Here is a 25,334-nt window from a genome sequence, read left to right on the forward strand (position 1 = left end):
AACTGTTGCAGAAAAAGTATTATCTAGCTAAAGTGAATAATACACACAGTGTAAGTCCTAATATTATTACAGGTTTGTCTTATTATAGTAACCTTTGGAAAGAAATCTATTTTCACACCCTTGTCATATCAAGTACTATAAAGCAAATGGAATTTGTGTGCAACATCAGCTCGTTATTTTTCCAAACCAAATCATAAGCTCTCTTACAACCGGATCTAGCTACCAGAGAGCAGCCAACATGGCCTTATGTCAATTCCTCTATAAGCCTCTCATGGCTAGCGTTGCTCTCCTCTGCACCATCCCACATGCATGAAGCACACTCCCAGCCACTCATGGCCACTGGATTCAAGTGCTTCATTAAAAGCTAAAACATTTCCCTAACATAGGTTTGGTATTCAAACTCCAAGGAGTTATCTCCATGGGAGAAAAAGAAAAAAAAAGGAAAAACCTTGCAAGTTGGAAGTGCATATATTTACATATGTAAGTGCCAGTACTCACAAAAAGCTCCATTCAGCCTTGGCTGCTAATAACAAGTTTCATAGTTAACAGTACCTGTAGGGATACCAGCCAAACACCCTAACATGAAATATGTAGCATACTGTGATAACTCATGTCCACAATTTAGTATCTAAAATAAAAGGTGACTAAAGATTGCTTTAGTCATTTTACTACTACCTGGGAAACATGTTTGTGCTACAGTATTCAAGGTAGATGACAACTGATCCTCTCAACTGAGTGTTCATAATTAATATGAAAGTAATGTGTGGTCTTCTATCCATATGAACTTATTACTCAAATAAGCAACTGAGGATAAGGGATACTTTTGAGAGGGACAACACTTAATTCTTGGCAATCTGTAACAGAACTTACACCAGGGAGAGGCAGAATTCAGCCTAACTGAGACGACATTCTCACTGGAGCTCTGCGTACTCCAATATACAGTATACCTCTTCTGAGATCTCTTGCTTGGTACTGACACACATCTCTGCAAAATTCAGAAGCTCTGTCACCATGAGACTTCTCCCCTCATAGCACTGACTGCAAAACGGAGTGGTAATGTGAGAAAGAGACTGTATTAGGAAATTACCCCACAAATACTCCCTTCTCCTCTTTTCCTTCTAGACACAACTCCAAATATAGCAATTCTGACTCGGTAGGGAGTGTTTTCAATTTTCTTTTTACAAACGGTCTATTCACAGAGTCATGCAAACAGCTACAACTCCTTATGAGCATCCATCAGAGGAGAGAAAAATGCATCAAAGTTTAGGACACCAGGAGCCACAAGGAAGCCAGGATATACTGCAGGCTGAGGTACCCTTTTCAGGCCATGGATTCTTTTGATATCTAAGTACGCTCTAGAAATACTGTTTCACCTTCTCTGAACAAAGAGGTGCAGTAATAGACTGGGTGACAGTCTGTTCCCTTTTGAAGGAGATCCAGACATGTTTATCCATACAAAAGCCACTTTTCCTGAGAGGTCACAGACTGACTCCCAGTCACAAACTTTTCCTTTCCCTGAGGAGGGAAGAGGCAAAGACGTCCCTGAAGTTCCCCATCACCTCAAATTGTAACTGTGCTGTTAGACAACATACACAAAGTCCAGGTTGAGTTCTACAAACAGGTTTATGAAACCAACAGCTCAAGCTGTAAATGCAACCAAGGAAAGCAAAGTTACACTGAATACTTTGCTAAAACAAGATTTCCTCCTTCCCTCCACAGATGTTCCTTCACATCTCTGATTCTGGAATGAAAAAAATATGCCATTTTTATTCCACAATACTGGAATAAATTACCACAATACTGGTAATACTGTCATCTTAAACAGAATAAGCATTCTTTTCACAAATAATATTTAGTGATATTTATCCAAAAAATCAAACTAAGTTTATTTATCAAATACCCACTAAGTCACATCTTTACTTCAGCTTCCCTCTCAAGAAATTAAGCTATGCAACCAGATCTGCTTCGAGTTGACATGTTCGGCTTATAGGAAACAGGTGGTTGCTGGTTGTTACTGCATGAGTCTACAGGCACCAAAAGAACTGCTGGAGGACCACAGTTTGCATCAACCTCCAGCAAAAATATGTCAATATTAAGGCACTAAACACAAGGTAGCAAGACACATATTACATACAAATACTAAAGATGCAAGTGTATTGCCAAGAATGTACATAATTCTGACTGGGCAAGCAATCCTACTGACAGTGACAAAGACTTTGATAATTTTTCAAATTTAACGCAAAGTCTTTTTATATCAGCACTAAAGCTTTAGGGGGCTGGAGGACTTGTTTAGAGTCATCACTTCAAGCCTTTAAGATTAAATTAACTTTGTTAAAAAGTTTTTCTAATTTCATGTGACAGTGTCAACTTATGACTCATGCGTTCCTCAGGGGTCTGTGTTGGGCCCGGCCCTGTTCAACATCTTTGTCAGTGACATGGACAGTAGGATAGAGTGCACCCTCAGCAAGTTCACTGATGACATGCTGGAGGGGAGGGATACCATCCAGAGGGACCTTGACAGGCTGGAGAGGTGGGCCCGTACCAACCTCATGAAGTTCAACCAGGCCAAGTGCAAGGTCCTGCACCTGGGTCATGGCAATCCCAGGCACAAATACAGGCTGGGCAGAGAATGGATCGAGAGCAGACCTGAGGAGAAGGACTTGGGACTGTTGGCGGATGAGAAGCTCAAAATGAGCCGGCAATGCGCCTCTGCGACCCAGAAGGCCAACCACATCCTGGGCTGCACTGAGAGGAGTGTGGCCAGTAGGTCAAGGGAGGTGATTCTCCCTCTCTACTCTGCGCCCTGGTGAAACCCCACCTGGAGTACTGTGTCCAGTTCTGGAGCCCCCAATATAAGGACATGGACCTGTTGGAGAGGCTCCAGAGGAGGGCCACGAAGATGACAAGAGGGCTGGAGCCCCTCTCCTATGAGGACAGGCTGAGAGAGTTGCGGCTGTTCAGCCTGGAGAAGAGGAGGCTCCAGGGAGACCTTATAGTGGCCTTCCAGTACCTCAAGGGGGCCTAGAGGAAAGACAGGAAGAGAATCTTCAGTAGGGCCTTTCATGACAGGACCAGGGGTAATGGTTTCAAAATAGAGGGAGGTAGATTTAGATTAGATATTAGGAAAAGTTTTTTTACACTGAGGGTTGTAGAGCACTGGAACAGGTTGCCCAGAGAGGTGGTGGAAGCCCCACCCCTGGAAACATTCAAGGCCAGGCTGGATGAGGCTCTGAGCAACCTGATCTAGTCGGGGATGTCCCTGCTCCTTGCAGGGGGGTTGGACTAGATGACCTTTGAAGGTCCCTTCCAACCCTAACCATTCTATGATTCTATGACAGATTAAAAAGTCAGGTGTCTTGCTTATCTGCCAGAGCTTAGCATCTCTTTAAACAAGTCTGCCAAAGCAAACGAACTCACTCACAGTAGGTCTTGGGCAATTCAAATTTTCACCTTAGTCTCCTGTCACACCCTCCTGGGCAATGAAAAACACACTCATCAGCTAAAAGAACCGAGGTCTTGGAAGTTTTTTTAAGTTGGCAGCAGCCCTTAAAAGAACCAGGATCTCAACAAATCCTTACTGCCACCAGTGACCTTCACTAAGCCCTTCAGTACATCTTCATTAAGTACAACAGCTCCACACCAGGATTCTTACTAAGAATTAGTCAATGTTGCCTACAGCTTCCAACATTACTTCTCTTCTGGAGTTATCCTGACATGCTCCTGCTCCAGAAGCCACTCACACAGAAGACAAATAAGAGTGCTGGCACCTCCACCAAAGCACAATCTTTCAAACTCGTAAGCCAGGAACATTTGGAGCAAGCTACAATGATGCTACAATCAAGCAGTTGAGACTTCAGAAAATATTATTCTTGGATAACTCTACTGCAGAGATTAAAATTCCGGGAGGTGGAGCAAGGAAGTCAAATCTATCACAGCAAGGCTACTTGAGCTCCAAGTCTTACACTGATGCCAGGCCAATTGGTAGCATTCAATTCCAATATTTACTAAGTATCAGGAGCTAACAACTTATGTCCATTAGAAAGGGCACAGTGAAAGGATAACACTATCCACTGGACAGAGTTATACTTCTCCATCCTGCTGCAAAAATAATTCAACTAATGATTAATGCTACAGTAACATTTCAGATTTTTCAAAAGGTATGACCAAGCTCAATGTCAAAGACAATTTAGTTCCTGAACTCCTTTCTGAATAAACAACTTTGAAGCAGCTTTTGGGTGAGAAGGGTTTCTTCAGCATATCTGCACCCAAGAGACAGTTCACATCCCTACTCCCAGTTGTCTTCTTCCTACAGCATTTCATTTGTTTCTTGGCTTTGAGCAGCACTACAGAGAAACAACTCACCACTTCCAACGAACACAGGAGTGGGAAGTGGATAGTTACTTTCCCAGTCACACCTCAACCATGTTTTCTCTAGGAGTGAATGTGTGGAAGAAGAAAACACCTTCCATCCAGTCACATGAGGTAGAGAGGAACCTTGAATGTCTGTACCTCTCTAATGCATTAGTGACCAACTTGTGCTTTGTAGATATGCAGAGCTCTTCAAAAGTTGAAGCACAGGTCCCAGTCAAAACTGCCACACGCAGCACCAAGCCCCTCATCTCATACTTTTAACTTAAGCAGGCATCTCTTCCCTTCCTTCAGCTCTCCAAGTCCTTGCTGTCCCAGGACCATTTTGATATCAAGAAAGGTTAACTGCCCTTGCTTTGAAGCATGATCCACTTCTTCAGAGTGATCGCTCAATTCACACAGTAAATTAACTGTCACTACAAGGTCTTTGTTACTTCATCAGAGAATCTGCTGAGTTTCAGGACTTACCCTCTGGCCTTCCTCAGCTGAGTCTACATTACCTGTTGCACAGCACAATAGAAGAGGGTCAGTTCAGCAAAACCTCGGTGCAGAGGCCTCAATAGCCAAACTATGTTTTGCAGGAAGTTTTACTTTCAACTGGCTGTGGTCTGGTTCTATGCACTTAATACCTATTTGTAACTAGAGCATGTCTTCCAATTCAGTTTAATCAGAAAGGAATCCTATTTGTGCACCGGAGATGCTCCACAATGGAGAGCCAAGAACTGTAAAATGGGACAATCAAGAGATGTACTTCAAAAGCACACTTTGATCTGAACTAAATTGCTAATAGAAACAGCCATTAAAAGGCTCTAGATACCCAAACAGATCATATGGAGTTCCAGGTCTGCAGAATGCAAGCTACTCATCTTTTTTCCCCCTACTTTCTGTCCACTGAAGAAACTTTCTTGCCATTAGATCACATCACGGATATGCAAACAATATATACATACTTAAAGGTTTGGCCAGGTACAGGTATTGTATCTACAGTTCATCTGATCTATGGAACAATGTAGTCTGCAGCTTTAACTGTGTTATCATCCAGCTAATGTAAATTATGATACCAAAAGTAGTTTTTCAGTGGATGACAAAGCCAAGCGCTGGAATGAAGCAGATCATTGAGTGACAATGAACCCCACCGATTTGGAACGGTGTGAACAGTTCAAGTCTATCTTGCAGTCCTCCAGTGGAGTAAAATACCACTGACCTGAACAGCAAACAAAAAAACCAGACAGTTTTGGAAGCCTGCCTTTCCACTACAGATGCAAATCTGTAAAAGCAAACAAATCTTGTATAGATTGCTTTGTCTTCTCCTTACTATACCACATAGACAGTTCATGCATCTAGTACTGCAGTTATTTTTGGCAAAGGTCACATCAAGATGGCAATCTGATTCAGCTAGGGACTTCCTCAAACTGCAGGCACCTGGAAGTTGTTTGTATCTTCCGAGACTGGCATCTAGAACATTCTTAACTTTAGAAACAGACAACACAAATCTGAATTTTTATACCACAGAAACAGAAAGGAAGCCACAATCTCTCTTATGAGAAGGCCACAATTGAAACAGTTCCCAAGGGAAAACTGTAATCATGAAGGTATTTTTCCCTCATTTTAATTTTCAATTTCAGCCAGCAAGAGCAGAACAAAATGGACATGTCAGACAAGGCCATTAAAAAGCCAGCCTCTTCTTTATGAAAACATACCACATCAAGTTACATGCAGTGTTTTTCCTCATACTGAGACAAGTGTTTATTTCCCTTTTTAATAGCCTTCATTCAGTTTACTTATTCTTTTTGTCACGCACAGAGCTCCAGGCATTTCAGCAGCATGGTAAACCAGTGAATACCTTTAACTAAAATAATCATAAAGTTCTTCTAACTGCATATAAGCTACCGCAATTTCCATGCAAGCCTCACTGCTGCTCACGAAAGGTCAGAAGTGGAACAAGCAAGAGCGGTTTCTGACAGGCACAGTTGCAGGATGACTTTGTAAAGGAAAGCCCCAAAGTTATCTATCCCTGTTAATTATCGTTTGGGGACAGACATTGATTATCTGTGCAAACACAGAAAAGGACAGTGAAGCTTTTGAAAAGCAGCAGTGAGGCAAATAAGCAATTATTGATTCGTGTGTTTGCCAAACATTTTCACCCACTCATAACAAGGAGAGTTTAAGAGGATTCTCACTACAGAGTTAGTAATAACAGACAGCCTCTCCAGCTTATAAAAGGGAAGTCAGAACATAAGCCAGATGCAGAACTCCAACAAACACTGATTCACAGCTCCAGTCACACTTGAAGTCACGTATGAAATGAGCAATTCAGCCATCCAATAAACCAAGAAGGGGAAAGAGAGGGCAATTATGTCTCTGTTCAACAGAGCGCCATTTAAAGTATTCCTCCTGATTCAGCACCAACCCTTGTGATCAGTATTCTTGGCCTACCATCAATGAATTTAATTATACAATTATTGAAAAAACGCAGCGCTCTCCCGGCCCTGCTTGCCCACAACTAGTTCAATACAAGTCATAGAAATTAGTCAGAGAGAACATGTAGAATTGCTACCTCCAATTTCACTTTTGAAGTTCAAGTCACAGAAATGCCTGGATATTAGCTCAAGCATTACTGAAAATTACGTGTTTCCTTTAATTGAGCAAATGGAACCTAATCTAGTCTAACAACCTGATCTAGTCGGGGATGTCCCTGCTCCTTGCAGGGGGGTTGGACTAGATGACCTTTGAAGGTCCCTTCCAACCCTAACCATTCTATGATTCTATAATCTTCTGTATTAACTGATACAATGTGAGGGGTCATGAAAGCTGTCACCGAGTTCCTTAACACCCGTCAGTTACTTTCTTGATATTTGTCTAGGCCATTTTACTGAGAGCTGTATGTTTGGATCCACATGATCTGCTGGGTCTCCCTCCCCTGCTGAGCTCCCAAAGGCAAGCAGGGCTTCAGCTCCTCCCTAGTTCAGCCTCCTTTTAACTCCACATGCATCTAGTATGCTTTAACAGCTCTGCTAACAAATAGACTCACCATCCCACTGCCAACGCCTGCTTAACTTTTTTTTTTTTTGCTACTTGAAACAGCTGCACCAACCAATTAATACGGATACTATGGCAATAAGCACAGAGTTCCTACCATTCAAGCTGATATAAGTGTACTTTAAAGACAATGTTGTCAAACAGGAAGGAATTAAATATGAAGGAAAGAACAGGGCCTTAGTCACGTTCAAACAGTATTGTTCTACCACTGACTAGTCACTGATTTTGGAATGAGATGCCCTCTTCCCTGTGTGCCAGCTTTGGGTTTTCTCCTCCTACATTTGGGAGCTGGTGGAGGGAAGAGACAGCACAAGAAGGCAGCAAGTAAGGAAGTTATAGCTCTCCTCTTTCAACTTGTGCCACCTTCAAAAGACAATATATGTATCTGCTTTTATTTTTACAAAGTAAAAATGAGAATCAAGATGCAATACTCAAAATACTTTGTTTAACGTAGTAAGGATGTGCCCCATTTTCAAAGCTGACCATTTCAGAAGGCTTTTGGAAGAGACAATGTTCTTTTCAACGGCCACGTGGCACTATCAGTCCCAAGTGACAATTAATTTTGGATCCTGACTGATGCCCTCATGTTCCAAGCATATCAGCTACACATTAAGCAATGGACTTCCTTCATTAAAGGACAGGAATTTAATTGAGGCTATATTCAGATATGTCTCTGAAAGCTCAAGGGAAAGGCAGAGATACAGTAACTAAAAATGCTTTAAAGAACACTCGTACGACCTCTTTCTCCTCAGGAATTCAAGCCGTGTAACCTACATTCGATTCTGTCTCTTCAACAGACAGGAGCCAGTCAGACCACAAGTTCCCTGTAGTAAGCACAACAAAGTCCAGCATACGGCTGCTGCTTCAGGAAAATCTTTCACACCAGCTCTGAGAAGTAGGGCAGGAGACAAACAACCACAGATATCCAAAAAGCCAGAAAAAGTCAGACCAGAACACATTCACAAGGAGAACCACTGGCAACACAAGGGATGCAACAGTATTTATTTTCACATTTTGTATCCAGGCTAGGCTCTTAAGGACTTCAGTGATCCTGTTTAGAACTATGCATTATATTTGCTATAAATTACTACCCTCATACTTTCGTTCTTTCTTATCAGTATCGCTCTTCTGTTACAGCATTTTTAAGTCTAGTTTTTTCAACTGTACATTAACAGAAGCCTCCTTCTACCTGTTCTTCCATTTTACTAACCATTTTTTCCACTCCTACCTTTATAGCACACCATTACAAAGCCTTCCTTTGGCAACGCCAACTTAAAAGAAAAATACAAAATTACCTCATTAATACACAGCTATATTTATAAAAATTATGCTTTTAATTAAGAACCGTTTTCAAGTTATCAGCCAATTAGTAATTTCATACATTTGGCTAACTGACAATTTCCTCCACCAGTCTGAAATGTCATAGTACTGATTTGTGTTTTACCTTTAAGACACAGGCCAAAATACTTTCAATGGACTCAGAACTCAGCAAACAAGCCACAAAAGCAGAGCACCCAATAGTAATACCATATTTAAATCAAATGCAATGAGCAAAATGTATGGGCTATGGTTTGCTTTTTTCTTGCAGCAATATATTCCTAATTTTAGACACTTGAATGGCTGTTAACACTAAACTGCACAGATAGCAACTACTGAAGTCAATGTTATTTGAAAAAAATAGCTCAACCACACTCACTTTCTGTACTAAACTGAAGCCAGCTATATAAGCATTTTAAATATCACAGGGAATGACAATTCTAATTGCATACTGCAGGATCAGATCCAAGATTGCTGTCAAAGCAACATCTCAGAATACGTTAACTTTGAAATTACTGTTAGCCCAGGGAGTAAACTCAAGTTAGCTCATTTTTCTTAACTCTGCTTCAGTTTTTCAGATATACAAACTGCCCTTTTTGGAAACCTATCTTTACATTAATAATGTCAGCTTTTCCTTCAACCAACTTTACCAGAAGGCAACAATCAAAATGAAGGTGATTTAGCTGCCCCTTCATAGGTTCAAGTCAAGCTAATTTATGCTTCACATTTCTCACTATTTCACCAAGAACAACTTTTGACCGCAAAGAAGAAAAAGTACTTGCGAAGGAGTCAGCCTAAAATTAGCCACAGGTCCTTTTTATTCAAGAGCATATATTTGTCGATGCAGGAGGTTTTGATCAGCCTCCCTAAGCAGAGGAGACTGTCAGCAAAATAACCACCAACATTTCCAAATAGCTTTATTTTCCTACAACTATGACATTTCTCTAATTAAACGATGTGATTAGTAATCTCATCTCAACACAACAAGATGATTACCTAGAGATAAGGTTCAACGAATCTCTTGAGATCAGTGCAGCCTCTCGCACATCTCCTCTGCACTACTCCTGCCAGATCAGAGGCCAGAGCGAGGGGACTAACCACAAACACGTTCACAGGCTGGGGTCCTTGTGGAGCTACAACTGTGTCAGTAACCTCTCGGAACAACTGCCCTTTCCACAGAAACCCAAATTACACATTTATACTATGAGCTGCAGGAATTTGAGGAAGAGCTTTACAGAAAAAGGTAATTTTAAGGTATGACAGGTTAACAGTAACTTTTTTTTTTAGTTATGTCATCAAGATTGTACTTTACAGCACAAAATTAAGGACTTCTATACAAGTTCCTTTCCTGTTTCTTGCTCCTGTCTTCATGGAATAAAGAAACATTAGACCTATCTACGGCAGGGCCTATTAACAGCTTGTCTCTCGGATCTGAGCAACCTGATACATATAAAGGCAACTCACCTCCCTGTTCCCTTCAAGGGTCAGTTCTGTTTGTGACCTCACCACACTTGCCATCCCAAGTCTTTTGCATCACATACCCGTTATCTCCCTCCTATTCTTCTGCCTAGGCTTGCCCTTCTCTGCCTGTGCTCTGCTTTAAAACAAGAAAACCTTCCTTTTGGCTTTGAAATCAGTAACTGCTTGAGGGAAACTACATTTTCTGTCAAATGGCCTGTGAAAATTCTGGCTTCCTTGTATCTGTTAATCTGCTCGTGTACATCAGTAGAACTGTTAGCTCTGTTTCAGTATTACTATAAGACCTTAACCACAAAAGAGACAGTAGCTTTTGCAGCAGGTAGGCAGTGTGGCGATTTTCACTATTTCTACAAGCAAACTGATCCTCACCCTGAATTCTGTCATTTATCTTCTCCTTTCTCGATTTTCTCTTCCATCCCTCATCACCTTGGATATGCTCCCGCCTGCCCCTAGGCCAAGTATTGCTGCCTTCTCGAAGATTACATCTCACATCAGTGCGAAACTTGACTATATTTGGGCAGAAGCAAGATAAGGACAGCAGAGCTTATTCTCCATAGCTCTATTTCAATCACCACACACTTAACAATTCACACAAAAGTCCTGCCTCACTGGTCAGAAATTGCTCGACTGGTTCCCAGTGCAAGCAATGGTTCTGCTCACTTCTCCCATGATACCAACAGCATAACAGAAACATGAACTTTGAGTTGGATCCTGGCCTTATTCTCAAATTCTCTTCAACAGGAATGGATGCTTGGATGAGAAATGCGCCACTTAAATAGAATTCATTCATTCTTGGTTTTAATGTGGATGAGAATACTGCCCTTATGCTGTGTGCTGCTCAAAAGCTAAGAGAACCAATCTCCAACAAGAGGACTTGGAAATCAATGAATACTGAAGTTTTAAATATCACTCTAACATTTCTAGATGTTTCCCACCTTTGACATACGATTCCACTATGGAGATATGGGGTTATTTTGTCTCTGATAACTAGCTATCTTTCCGCTCACCTTTCAATAAGGAATCCATTTTATCCACTTTGTCTTAGTTATATAGAAGCTTATGAAAGGATAATACAGCATTCAGTCCTTTATCTTCCTTAAATATTTGCCAATTTTTACATTTTGTTTCTTTTCATTTTTACTAGCATGGCAGAATTAACATTATGCTCAAGTGACACAAATCAAACTCCAAGAAATTTAACAGTAGTGTACTTGGGTAGTTTGTCTGAAAAAGAAGTCTCCAAGTAAGGTACTTAATTTGTGTTTGAAGAGATGCCTTCCTCAACGCGTCTATGTAACAACGCAGCTTACACATCTGCCTTGCGTAATATTATATAGAGAATTAACGCATTTCTACTCCCAAAATAACGCTGATATAACAGTAATCCAGTGCAGTCTGGTAAAACCAATGTCATTTACTGTCATCCACTAAGGCACTTAATGAAAACTTTCCATAAATGCTAAACAATTACTTAATTGAGCTAGGACCAGGCTTGATTGAAGCCGCCACAAAAAGCACTCAGAAACTAGGTAATGCAGCATTAAGGCTGCCTGTGCAACCCTTATTTGTCAGTGTAGCACACATGCCGTAACACTCAAGCCATGCAGTGCTTTTCCGTAGGACTCCCTACTTATCTCTGTACACATAATGGACCTCCTGTGGAGATGAACACTGATGCCTAGTGATTGAGCTTATTGTCTGTTGGACCTCTGTCTTATTTATTGAGGAAAAGGAACAAAAGAAGGGATCACACAAGTGAAGACAACAATTAAGACAGTAAAAAGCCACTTTGGAAAAAGATGGCTATCCCTCCTCTAACATGCATCTCTCCTGTGGTTAGGCAAGTCTCATGAAAGTAGGAGAACCCAAACCAGCCAGTTTTGTATCCCACCTCTGAAGCTTTGTAACTAGAACAGGAGCCAGAACATTGAGTATTAGCATAGGAGGCTAGTGAGATTCCTACTCAAGTACTGAAAACACTGCACAAAGAAACAAATTAAAGCCTAGGATACTACGTTGGCTGCTCCAGACCACAAAAACCCTTCATGTCCACTCACTGGACGTGAACTGCAAGTCACGTCCTGCTCAGATCCTACGTCATGAACTTGCTACATGCAGAAACATCACCCAGCTAACCAATTAGTCTTTCAAAAGGTTTTTACAGCTTTAACTTTCTAACAGTGGGTTAACACAGTGGGGGCAGCAACACGGACAAATCCACTTCAAAAGCATATTGTAGAAAAACGAGATCTTTAAAAAAGCAGTTCTCACACTTCGCTATATAACAATATATTCCACAAATTCAAAGTTTAAATTGGCATATTGGTATATACCCACAACCGTAGGTAGTCAGGTCATTTTGCTACAAACTGTTCAATGCTTTAACAGATAATTTGCTGCTTGGAACAAAAACTATTTTAGTAATCAAAGACACCAAATTTGTTTTTGCAAGGTCGTTTTGAACATTCTCAGGCTTCTCTGGAAAACCAAACAAAAACAAAAGGCAAAGAAGAGCACAATTATTTATACAACTGACAAGCAAACATTCTACAACAGACAATATAGTAAGAAAAGGAAAGGTATTAAACAAAAAGAAACCTTCCCATCTTGGGGGATAGAGGCGAATACAGTTACTGCTTGAAGTCAATCTTATCAATGCTGTAATTTTTACCCATGATCTCCTATTATATTTAAAGTGGATGTATTTACAAATATAGTAACAGTAACATTCATTTTTCTGACAAAGTTAAAGCATTAACTATATGTATTTCATCCCTCCAATGCAAAACCTAGAATTAGGTATAGCATCATGAAAAAACTGCTCTTCACTGGCAGTCGGCAAATGCTAAACCACAGGGATTTACTTGCACTGGCCCCGATTCACTGGACTGGAAAAGGCCGGTTTTTAGTTAGCAGTATTGTGTGGGTTCCCTCCAGTTCCCCCAAAAAACATATACAGTTGCTCCAAGGAGAAAGAAAGAAAATTTGCTTATCTTTATTTTCATGGCACTACTGTCATCACCTAAGGACAGTAATCTAGAACACACTTGCATATGAAGAGTTTTCCAATATTCTCTTCCATTACATAAATTTTGAACAGTCCAAAAAGCTTATTTTTTTCTTTACCCCAAGGGAAAGCTGATAGCTTCCAAACTGGGGTTTGCAGCAGGGCAGAAGGTAAATTTTTTTGCACAACCAAACATCAAGTCTTAAATGTTCAGATTACCACCACTTTTCACATATAGGTCAGACAGAAGCAAATTTACTGTTTCTGGAAGAAGCTAGGGAAAAAAAAAAATTACTTCTCTTTTTTTAGCCTCACAGATACTGGTTCCAATAGCTGCTGGCTTAAAACTTCTCTTCAGTAGAGTCAGGAGGATACTATTTCCACAAAGCAGCTATTCAAAACAAACAAACAAGCAAACAAAAAACCAACCCACAATCCAGTTTTGCACAGTTAAACTGTACTATAACAATAATCATCAAGAGATGATCAGACTTCTCAGTGCTATTTCAGCCACCTCACCAGGCTTGACACATCTTCACCTAAAGTTGTCCACTGTAAAGTTTAACACAAATAAAACCAGAAAGGGTTACATTACTCAGTTATGTAAGTCACAAAGGTTCAAATTTAGATTTATATTTAGTTCTTCAATTCTCATCCAGAGTTCAACTCAGTAAACTGATCTATTTTTAGCTTTTGTCTCTTTTGGACATTTCCTTCCTTCATCTGTGTAAATGCGTCACAGCTTCTCAAATGTTTCCCTTTGGCTAGAGAAGGATGCATCTGATTCCAAGCTTAAAAAAAAAAAAGTTAACACATGCATGCTGAGTGGTTATTGTTGGCTGAGTAGTACCCTTGTTCTGAGTTAAAGATAGACAAATTTGACTTCAGTTTTCACATTGTACTACAAAAGATATCGCTCTTTCTGCACTGACAGGTAACAACATGTCATGGCTACCCTCTGCAAGGATCACCACTAGCCAAACCATATTTTATCACTTTCTTATAAGCAGGCTTGGCTTGTCTCTGCTGCCTTGATAATTCAATAGACAAACAGTAGAATTTTCTCAAAATGGAACAGAAACGAAGCTTAGGTTTGCAAATTTCTGCTGAACCACCAAGGCAAGAAATTGCGTTAAGTGAGTGTCTTTGTTTTACTTCCAAACACAGCCTTCCACTACATTTGGAGAAGTTAGTCTCTTAATTTTCATTTATTTATTTAATATAAAGCATTAACAAGCCAGTCAACAAGTTACTATGTAAGCCATTATGGCTGATCTCATCTTTCCATCCGAAAAAGTGCCACTGTCCTAATAAATTTTAGTTTGGCTTGCCTTTGTTGTCCTTACAGAAGCCAGGCTCACATAATCCCCTGTCAGTTAAGCAATGCACAGCACTGATTTCCTCTTTGAATTTTGCAAGCCATGGCAAGTTCAACTCTAACAACTATCCTTAACTGCAGAAAACAAGTACTTGAGGCACACAAAGTGTGACTTTAAGTGGTGCAAAGCAAGACCATAAGCTACTGCTGTAACTGTCCCATTTCTATTCTTTTAGGACCAACCTGATGCGCAACATGCAACCAAAATGGACTTGCTAACTAACATCAATAAAGCAAATAAAGACAGGAATAAAAGCTTAGCAATTAAAGCTTTATTTTTTAAAAAACACAAAAATCATGGCTGTTCAGTTTCTTTACCAGAGAAATCATATCCTATTTTATTTCCCTATAGTAACAGACAGAAGGACGCCTCTAAAGATGGAGTATGACACCTTCTTAAGTCTGATCTTCACCACACTATGTACTATCAGCTTTTGCATAAAATGGGACAATCCAGTCAACTTATTATTTCAATTCACCTTGACTTACTGACAGCTTTCTACCTTTTTTCCTGTGCCTGCAGCTGCAGATATCTATTCCTCTAATACCAGAAGAATTACAAAAGGCCAAGACTTTTCAACCTTAGCCCAAATTTTTTAGAAGAGGGTGGAACATTTTTATGATCTCAGAAAATGATATCACCTTTGCACTCAATGCTGCATAGCCCAACATGTCCAAAAGTTAGTGGCATGATAAACATTTGGAAAGTGAGGGACTTACTACCTTAACGCTGGTAGAAAATTACATCAAATAGTGTAAAGCCAAGCCTACACAATGGGTACAGCAAAGTCCATTACGTAGAGTAAGAGGTTAGCCAGGTAATATTTAGTATTTAAACACCCCATTTATTTTAACTCATTTCTTGGGATGTTCTTGATGTATTCTCCTGCTGTTCTTGATGTATCCCCCCCTTTATTATCTGGGTCAAGTTTTAAGAGACGTCACCTCATTTCATCTCAACATTTAACATTTGCTTGGGCTCTGAAAAGAAGCAGTCCCCAAGACTTCAACATTTGAGACTTTTCTTTTTTTCAAGAAATCTCAGCAATTACCTTTCTTATTGTTTGATGGCCTCAAAGTTATTTATCAGTTATGTGACCACCACAAAACTGGGTGAAAAGTCTTTGACCAAATGCCTTGACAGAGTATCTCACAAGGCTGCAGGTTTCACTGATGCACAAAAACTGAGAAATTCAGTGTAATATCTAGAGGTTTTGGATTTTAATCCACTGTTTTATGCAAGAACTGAGGTACTGATTACAGGAAAACAAGTAAGTATTTAACATATCCTTGTGGCTGCAGTATATTTCCCGTTTCATTTTTAGCACTTAAAGAAATCTCACTTTGCTATGACCCCAGACCCTCAGCCTCAAATTGCTAAACAGTTACGTATGAAGCTAACCACAAAAAATCATTACTGGTTGTTTATACAGTCTGCAGACACCTCACGAATAACTATTACTCCTCCTACATGTGCTAAGACTACAAGGAAGCACAAGTAATTAAACTCTGTGTAGTTACACAGACAACTAGAACGCATTTGGATTACTCACAATAGCTCCGTCCAGCCCCTGCCATCCACAGTACTTTCTCCAAAATTTTGTTAAAAAGATTAATCATGCAAACTCAGTTTTATAAGCTACACAGAATATTTAATTTGACAGTGTATACATGCACACATACATGCCCATGCAGCACACTGGTAAAACAAACCTTCCTGAACCTCAGTCTCACGTTCTGACTCTGTTACACAAGCTGGTAACATTAACCTGACTCTTACACAGATTTGTAGGAATTATCTGAGCACTCTGTTGAAATACTGTACTACAGAACATACCAGACAAAGCAAACTACTGGCATATTTTAAGTTCTGGAAACCTACACTTTTCTTCCTATCACTTACATCTTGCTTCCTTATCATCTTAGGCCCTGAGAGACAAAAAAACTCGAGGAATTTTCTCATCTCCCTGCAAAGATTCTGTTTTCCTCTTGAGAAAAAACCACCACGATTACAAAACAGTAATACTGATTAGAGTTCTTCAGTATGGCTCAGGTTACAAAACATCACGTTCAAAGTACCAGCAAGAAGAACAGTGCAGCACAGCTCAGTAGGAAAGCCTGTTACATGTTTGCACTGTTTTAATTACCCAGTGCTCCTGCCACTTATGCATGGCAGTAACAGTGACACAGGAGATGAAACAAGTTTAACTGAATGATTTGAGAAGACTCCGCTCAACAACCTTGGAAAAAACCTCTATTTTTTAAACAAATGGACAAAGACAATTAGGCTATCTCTTCCTCCTCTGTGCAACCAGAACAGGCTGGGATCAACAGCTCCAGTTTCAGACTAGTTAGAGCGTCTATTTGGCAGAGAAGCCACTGGAAAAGGCTGTGTATCTTTATAGTCACCTTGTCACTCAGACTGTTTAGCGTGTCCACTTCAGTGGACACAACTCATTTATGACCCTCCTCTTTGTATATCGATATAACAACCTACTCTAAAGGCTGAAAATCGGATGCTTTAATGTACTGTGGTGTCTACTGCTAAAAGCACTTGAGTCGTTCCTTGTCATTTCAATTCCTCCTCCTCACTACTGGGTAAGTGATCTGTTTTCTCAAAACAGCAGTATCCTTCCTGAAGGAATATGACTCAGCTTTGCAGATCATCAGTATTACTTCACCAGTAGTCTACTTTTCAATTCTGCTGCACCAAGAAAAATGTTAAGTTAAACAAAGATCCTTCTCCAAATCAAGCAAATTTCTTTGAGAACAACCAAGTAGATGCCACCATTTCAGTCACCAGATTTAAAGTAGTCTGCTATGACCTTCAATATTAATTTTATTTTATCCAGTAGCCTTTTTCAAAGATTAGACTTAGTTCTCACCAACATCGATCAGAAAAACTAGTTTCCTTTGTTCTTATTAAAATCATCACCCACTTTCAGAAGAATATCCCTCAACCACCAGTGCATTTCCAAAGTTTCCACCTGTCTTTCCTATTTTAACACTTTTGCTGACCACAAACAGCAATTTCAGTGATATCACCTCCTTCTTCAAGCTGCAGACCAAAAATCACAGTGCAGTTTCACCCTGAACTAAACTGACCTAATAGTCTGCATCTAAACAGGCTCACTTGTTGACACGGGTACTTTTTTTTTTAAACAAAAGAGTGGAGCAACATCAATATTTTCTCTTTACAATAGGGTAGGGAAAGTCTTTCCAGTCTTTGTTCACATTTATTTACCTAGATGGTCATTTTACATGGAAAAGCTTTAGGAAGCTGCATGGTATTTCAGGTTGCAATTTCATACCTGTTTCTGCTACACTGCTGTTGGACATGTTTAACTGGAGGGAACTCACTTCTTTAAGAAACTTTGTCTACACAGTGACCAAGCTCTGCAATTAATGAAAGCCTCGGCTGCACCAGGTCTCTTCCTACTTCTGTCAGTTCCTTTCCGAGCACATCAGCACTTCATGCCAGCTCAAACGTACTCCTCTTAAGAATGGGCCTGGCTTTTCTCTAACTTCCATTTACCTTCTGCTACAAATATGCATTTAGTTTACCACCTGTGAGCTGTCACTGATGTTCCAAGTAATTCTCTGTCCCCTCTTAGAAATAATCATGACTTCTGCCTCTGACTCTTTCAAACACACCCTAACCTCTAACTTTCTCTATCCTTTGCTATCCTCAAAGAAGTCTGGTTGTTCCGCACTAAGCCAAGTTGCACAACAGCTGCTGCATTTCACACTGAAGCACTCTGTCCTTGTCTTCATTGTTCCAGGAAATATCAATCCAACAATGCTATTCCCAGAGTAACTTCTCCATTTTCTCTTCACTGTTTCTGTAGTTATTTTTCTTCTGCAAACTGCACATCAGCAACTACCAAATTGTGACATTTCTCTCCAATGTTTTTCAAAGCACCTTTCCCTCCTCACTTTAACAATCTTACTAAAATGGATGCTGCTGGAACTGGATTCAAAACTCTACAAGAGGACCCACTCCTTTTTCAGCCCAGGTCACCAATACTAATGACAGCAACACTGCTGCAACCTTCTCAACTGACTAAAGCACCTCAGAGGACAAAGTATCAGATTCTTGGAAAGCAGATCCAACATCTTAGGCTTTTTGTTGTGGTGTTTTTCTTTTTTTCTTTTCCTTTTTTTTTTTAATACAAATGGTGCTGTCATTCAAAGCTGCATGACAGAATGGCCAACTTGTTTCATATTTTACACTCCCTGCATGCTCACCGCTTCTTACAACTCCCAAACACGCCTCAGCTCCTGACAGCCACACGGCCAAGAACCAATACTTGCAGAGGACAGCTTGGAGATTCTATACGGGGTACCACCAGTGCTGCCTGCCAACACCTCACTTTTGGCTTCATTGTTCGGTTATTTTTGTTAGACATTTGTCACTACTCTGTAGCTACTCAAACTGCCACGCCAAGTAAGCCACACAACCGGAGCTCTGACCGTCTTCTCTGTAAGCTAGCTACTACGTATCGGCAGAAGATGGATGAACTTACTTAGAACAGCACAATCTCAACTTTATACATTGTGTATGGACCTAAGCCGAAAATTTGGCTTATTTTCCACATATGATGTCTACTGTGAAAGCTATTTTGCCTATGACCTAAAAGCTAGCATGTTTTTTTATTACTAGTATTCACAAAAAAAACCTGCTGCCTTTTCATAGTATGCTTGCTTTTTCTGTTCCACACAATCTTTCCCCTCCCTCTCTCTTTTCTTCCACTTTTCCTAGGAGACTTCCTCTGCTACAGTAGCATTTTTAACGTTGTCTACTATAGGCAGTCAGCTTTCCCAGCCACTATCACACAGAACACTAATGTAAAGCAAGGTAAGAGTACATAAAACAATACGTCCAGGAAGAAAGCAAAAACACAGGTCCTCCCTGTGAGGACCTTAAGAAAGAGAAATAAATAAAAAAAAATAAATAGACAGATAAATAAATAAATAAATAGCAATCATGATTTCATGATACTCATTAATACTTCCCATACGCTCTCAGCTACTCAAGCAACTATCAGCCTAGGCTGCTATAGGCAGACTTGGTTGAACTCGGATTGATCCGAGTCTCAAGTCACTAGTACTTGCAGAAGGCATCAATGACATGTCCATAATCACCACCCCATCTTCCTAAAATACTGACATGGACATTTCGGTACCTATGAATATCTCAAAACAAAGTTTTAAATTCTCTTATCATTAAGCTTACATTAAGAAGCATCTACACAGGCAGGAAAGATCAAGTGTACAATACTAGCATCAGGGGCTATTCAAAGCTATTCTGCCTACTAGCCCGTTCTCCGACTTCACCTCGGGAGAGGTGGCACACAGAACTCTTACTCTGAACACCCTTCTCCTCCAGATACACTTTCATCTTACAGACTTACTCCTCCTCCTGAGAGAGGGCTGCTGCCACCTGTGTAGACTCAGTTTTAGATGGAAAATCCTCCACTTTTTTGTTTCCCCAAATAAATTGATGAAGTACAATTAACAGTTATTTGTATTTGACCTGCCAAAGTTTGGGTAGTTATTCACCCTGGGAGACTTCCAGGGCTTCTTGTTTTCCCTTTGTTTTGCAAACACTTCTGTCTCTCCAAATAGTTCCTGCCCCTTGCTCAGTGTGTAAATTTTGCTCCTTCTGGAAACATGGTAAGTGTTCTAATAAACAGGTGGTGACAACACCAATCTCCTCAATGGCTTTGAAAACCGTACCGTTTGTCCGTACATTAACGAAGCTACTGCACAGTTTGCAGAAGCCACTCACACTGAATGGATCTTACAGGAAACAACTACATCCACTTTCATCACAAAACTGTGAAAGACAGAGTTGATAACTTAGGGTTTTTTTCCACTGAGACTTATCATTTATAACGGCACTTGCTATACTGTCTAGCCAGGAGCTGACTGAAGTGCTTACAAGCCTTTTTCTCTGCATCCTTTGGTATTCACAGATTTCTCCATCATCCCAGAAAGATAAGTTTAATTACAAAATGCACAATCAATATCTCTTTTTCTTAGATGAAAAAAGTTTTCTTCTTTATGCTCAAAACCAAAATCACTGATTTCAACTAGCAAAAATTCTTTGTTTTGGAGGACACTGCTATAATAGCATGATTTACACTTAACCAATAGCTCTCACTCTTGCATCCTAAAGATGTCAACTGATAGTACCCTTCCCAAAGCAGAGGACCCAAAGCTGCAAAGATAAGGATTTAAACAACAACAAAAGAACAACAACCAAACAACACCTCTGTATGGTTACTGTCCTGTAAGTCATGACTTGATGGTAGTCCTTCAAATTCACTTGGCTCATGATAGCCATTTTCAGCCCTTCGGAATATATAGGATTTTAAGTTGAAACATAGAATACACTTTGAAAAGTTTTATCTTAATGCCTTTTCATACAGAACAGATCTTGTATACTTAACACATGTATTAACACCCCTCTACCCAGCCACTTACACTCTGCATCATTGGGTTTTCATATAGCAATAGTGTGTTTTTCCATAATTCTAAGATATTTTATGAGTTCTTCCGAGTCATATCAGTGCCCTTTTTTAACAAGGGGGATACTTGCCTATACATCTTCAGCTCAAGACATATCCCTTCTGTCAGTTTACAGAGTCACCTCTAACCTCCAGTTCACATATAGGACAGAAAAGTACTTCCTACAACCACTGTGTTTCCTCCCTCAAAATGTAATCACTTTACTTTGCACTCAACTCTGCTTCTTCGCAGTTTGACTCTTAATCCTGCCACACAGAAGGTGACAGATCTAACAAGGTGTTCTTGTCTTTTCAACTTCAAATAATGAGATTTAGATACCAAATAGAAAACAAAAAGTAAGCTGCCTCAATTTCTTCAAATTCTGATAAAGAAATTCCTCATTTAAATTCAAGAGATTCATCATAAATTCATCTTTATGTTTTCATATTACCTCACTTCCAGTTCAGCTTCCTTCTTCACATTTCACTTGCAACTTATTTCCACAACAACTCAGAGTGAGTTTACATTTACATAACAAGAGTGAAAACTAGAAACATACACATTTCAAGTTAAGCGAACCTAGCTGCTGTTCAACATCCTAACAACACATCTTCCAACTAATGAAACTCAATTCTTTAATTACTTTAATTCTATGTCAGGCTTAGTCTTACAGGAGGAAAGCCAATAACCCCACCAGCAGCTCAGCTGACCAATTTAACTAACCTAAGATTAGAACTGACTGTTCAGGAAGGTTTTGTTGTTGTTGCTTTTTCTTTCCTCCTGGAAAACATTGTAACATTTTTACTCATTTTTCTCTTTTAAGTAACAGCTACAGCTTTGCTGACAATTCTCTGCAAGTGACAGGAAAAAGGAAGCATTTGTCATTGTAAATACTGTAAAGAGAAAAATATTTTGTCTGCTCCCACGTACACTGAACAAAGTTTTTTGCTTGTTCATTGATCGCCGTGTCCATTGTGTTTCACTGAAAAAAAAAAACCTTTGCCTCCAGTTCAAACAAAGGGAAGCACCGGAGATCTCTTAATAGACTCTTTCCTTATAAAGGAGCGGATCATGTCCAGAGGTGGAGTCTGAAGAGCTCTTCCCAATACCAAACACCCACGAGAGATGCCAGAACAGTTTCTAGGGTAAGTCACAGCCCAGGCTGAACTTCCACATGTAAATACAGAAATGAGAATGCCAGTTGTTATATATGCTCTAAGAGTTTTCCAAAAAGCTTGTGACATGTCCTTCTACTGCTTTCAGATTTTTTGGTTGCGGTAAGACTAAGCTCAGTGCAACCTCCCTGTTACCAGAAGTTATCAGTATCAGAAGTCATCACTGCAGCACTTGGGAGCTTATCAACTCTGTGTCATCCCTCTACCCACACATAAATGTGGAGGTTGACTATTAATACAGCTGGCAGGGTCTTCCCAAATGGCAAGATTACTACACATGTACCCATTTGTAACTACACTAGGCAGACTGTAAGTCTGCCGCTGTAATCCGTCATTTTGCTTTCAACGGGATTTCTTCCCCCGAGAACAACAAAGCTCAGTCCTTCCTCCACCACGAAACCCACCAAGGCCAGCATCTTGACTCGACAAGGAGTTTCACACTCAGGGCTGTCATATGAAACAGGGCACTGAGGGAGCACCAGGCCCCTCCGAGGCGGCGCAGCCCCCTGCTCGGACCGGCTGCCCAAGCACAGGCAGCTCTGAACCCTGCTTCAGGGATGCATGTCTGCTGCAAATCACACCTCCTCCCTCACCCTCATTAAACCACATTCAACAGCAAGCACCGACCAGGAGCAGCAGTGATTACACCGTTTCCCACTTCCCTCACGGACCTCCCTTAAAAACCCAATTAACACAGTTTTTATTATTACTACTGCCATCATTATTTTTATTTTTTTTACACATGAAATCGGCAATCCCCCCCATCTTCCCAGCAGTGAGTCTGCATTTTCCGTGCTCGCCGCTCCTTTTTAGGCATCCAAACGCCGCAAGTGCCCAGCCCTGCCCTGCCGCCCCCCCCGGCCGCGATGGCCGGGGGTGCCCGGGGTGGTGGTGGCGGGGGGGACGCGGAGCCGCCGGCGGAGCGGAGGGAGGGGAGGAGCCGCCGCCGCTCGGGGGAGGGCAGCCGGCACCGGAGGGAGGCCCCGCCACAGCCGCCCGGGCTCCGTCCCCGCCGCCGGGGGTTCGTGCGGCCCGGGCAGCCCTGCCCTCCCCGCCGCCATTCCCTGGGGGACAACGTCTCGGTTGGCGGGGGCAGCCGCCTTCCCCGCCCGGTTGCGTGCCGAGGGTAAACACCGAGGGAGAAGGCGGCCTCCATATTTTTTTTTTTTTTTTTTTTTCCCCCCACCCCGGCAGCCTGTCAACAGGCTCCCCCCCTTCCCCTCCCGAGCCTCCGCACCGAGTCCGGCTTCCCAGCGCCCGAGGGCCGCTGCCGCCCCGCCTCAGCCGAGGCAGGGACACCCCTTCACGTGGGCTTCGCTTTTTGTCTTCTCCTTTCCCTTCCTGCTATAAACACCCGCTTCCAGCGCTGTCCCTCTCCCGCCCCTGCCCTCGGCCACCACCCAGCCGCACGGCACCGGCGGAGCGGGACCGGAGCCGCGTTGCGCTTTATAGCGGTGTCATCCCCGCCGCCTCCCCGGGGGGCCCGGACCGGCGCAGCCCGCTCCCCACAGCCCTGCGCCCCCGCCCCTCTGACACCGAGGGCTGCTCCGCCGCGTAGCCCCCGGTGGCACATTTTCGGGGGTGAGCGGGTGCGCCTGGCTCCGGTAACACACCCGTTATCGGGCCAGCATCGCAGGGAGAGTCGCACCTGTCACCGGCGACACCGCCTCAGGGCAGCACCCGGCCTCCGCAACTACACCGCACCGCCCCGACCGGGCCGCCCGCCGAACCCGTTTTCACGCCTGGTTTCTGGCGGCGAGGGTGGCGGCTCCCCCGCAAGCTGCTGGGCCCCAGGCGAAACCCCGCTGCCCCCCCCGGGACGGGACGAGGGGGCTCGGCTTTCCTCCCCCTCTGCCGCCCGGCCAGGCCGCCCCTCCGCAGGCCGGGCCCCGCACCGCCTGCCCCCACTCCGTGGAAGCGCGGCGGCGCCCCGCACGCACGGGCACCACCGAGGCGGCCCTGCCGGCGAGGCGAGGGGAGGGCGAGCCTTCCCCGGGGCCACCTGACAAAAGCCGGCTCCCCTCGCCCCACGGGCAGCTCCGGGAGGAAGATGCCGCTTCCCTCCACCTTTGGCCGCCAAGCTCCTGCCGCGGCCTCGCCGCCGTCCCTCCCTCTCCCCCGGGACGCGGCCGGACTCACCGGATCGGAAGAACGCCGCGATGTCCGCCGAGTCCTTGGCCGCCTCCTCGGCCCCTTCCCCCGCGCCGCTGCCGGCCGTGGTGGCGGCGGCGGCGGAGGTGGCGGTAGCGGCGCTGCTCATGGCTGCTGCGTGCGGTGGCGGCGGCGGCGGCTCCTCCGGGCGAGACCCACCGCCAGCCCCACCGCCCCCTCCGCGGGTCCCGGCTTCACCTCCGGGCGGCAGCGGCCGTTAAGGCGGCAGCCGAAGCGGGCGAGCGATGCGGGGCGGCGGCGGCGGGCGGCCGCGGCGAGCGCAGGGACATGAAGGTATGCGCGGAATGGCAGCTCCGGGAGCGCCCACCCCCCGCAGCCACCTAGGAGGCGGCGTGTGCATGCAGGGAGCCGGGGCGGGCGGGCGGGCGGCAGCCGGAGCGCAGACAATCGCGGGAGGAGGAGAAGGAGGAGGGCGACGACGACGACGACGGCATGGGGAGGGCCGGCAGTCCGCGCAGCCGGTGGGCGGAGAAAGAAGGAACGTTTCCAGCCTTTTTTTTGCCTTTTTTTTTTTTTTTTTTTTGAGGAAGCGAGCCGGAGGAGCAGCAGCAACCGCGCTAGCCGCCGCGGTGCCGGTGGCCGCAGCAACCGCCGTCCTCCATCTTGCCTGGGAGGAGGAGGAGGAGGAGGGTGGGAAGGGGGAGTCGGGAAAGGAAGCGAGTCCCCGCCCGAGGAACAAGGGCGGCGGGGCGGGGTGGCGGGAGGGGGAGCTCGGGAGTCTCCGGCTGCGTCCGGCACCGGTCGGGATGAGGCGGGGCGGTGCAGGACGTCAGCGCTCCCGCCGAGCCCGCTCCTCCATTGGCTGGGGCGCGGCGGCCGGGGGAGCCCGCCGGGGAGGCGGCGGTGCGGGAGTCCCTCGCGGCCGTTGCCCGGCGGCCGCGGTCTA

General features: G+C 43.3%; 1 protein-coding gene across 2 annotated transcripts in view; it reads right to left on the bottom strand.

The window, feature by feature from the left end:
- Positions 1-25,090, bottom strand: part of TRIO (trio Rho guanine nucleotide exchange factor) — a 254,473-nt gene extending 229,383 nt beyond the window's left edge. For both annotated transcript variants that reach the window (XM_086740366.1, XM_086740365.1), the window contains exon 1: positions 24,416-25,090. In XM_086740366.1, coding sequence (XP_086596492.1) covers positions 24,416-24,536 — 121 coding nt within the window. In that variant the 5' untranslated portion in view covers positions 24,537-25,090. The remainder of the gene's footprint in view (positions 1-24,415) is intronic.
- Between the last annotated feature and the right edge of the window lie 244 nt (positions 25,091-25,334).

Source organism: Chlamydotis macqueenii, chromosome 2 (genome assembly GCF_036417535.1).
Source record: "Chlamydotis macqueenii isolate bChlMac1 chromosome 2, bChlMac1.mat, whole genome shotgun sequence".
Classification (NCBI taxonomy): domain Eukaryota; kingdom Metazoa; phylum Chordata; class Aves; order Otidiformes; family Otididae; genus Chlamydotis; species Chlamydotis macqueenii.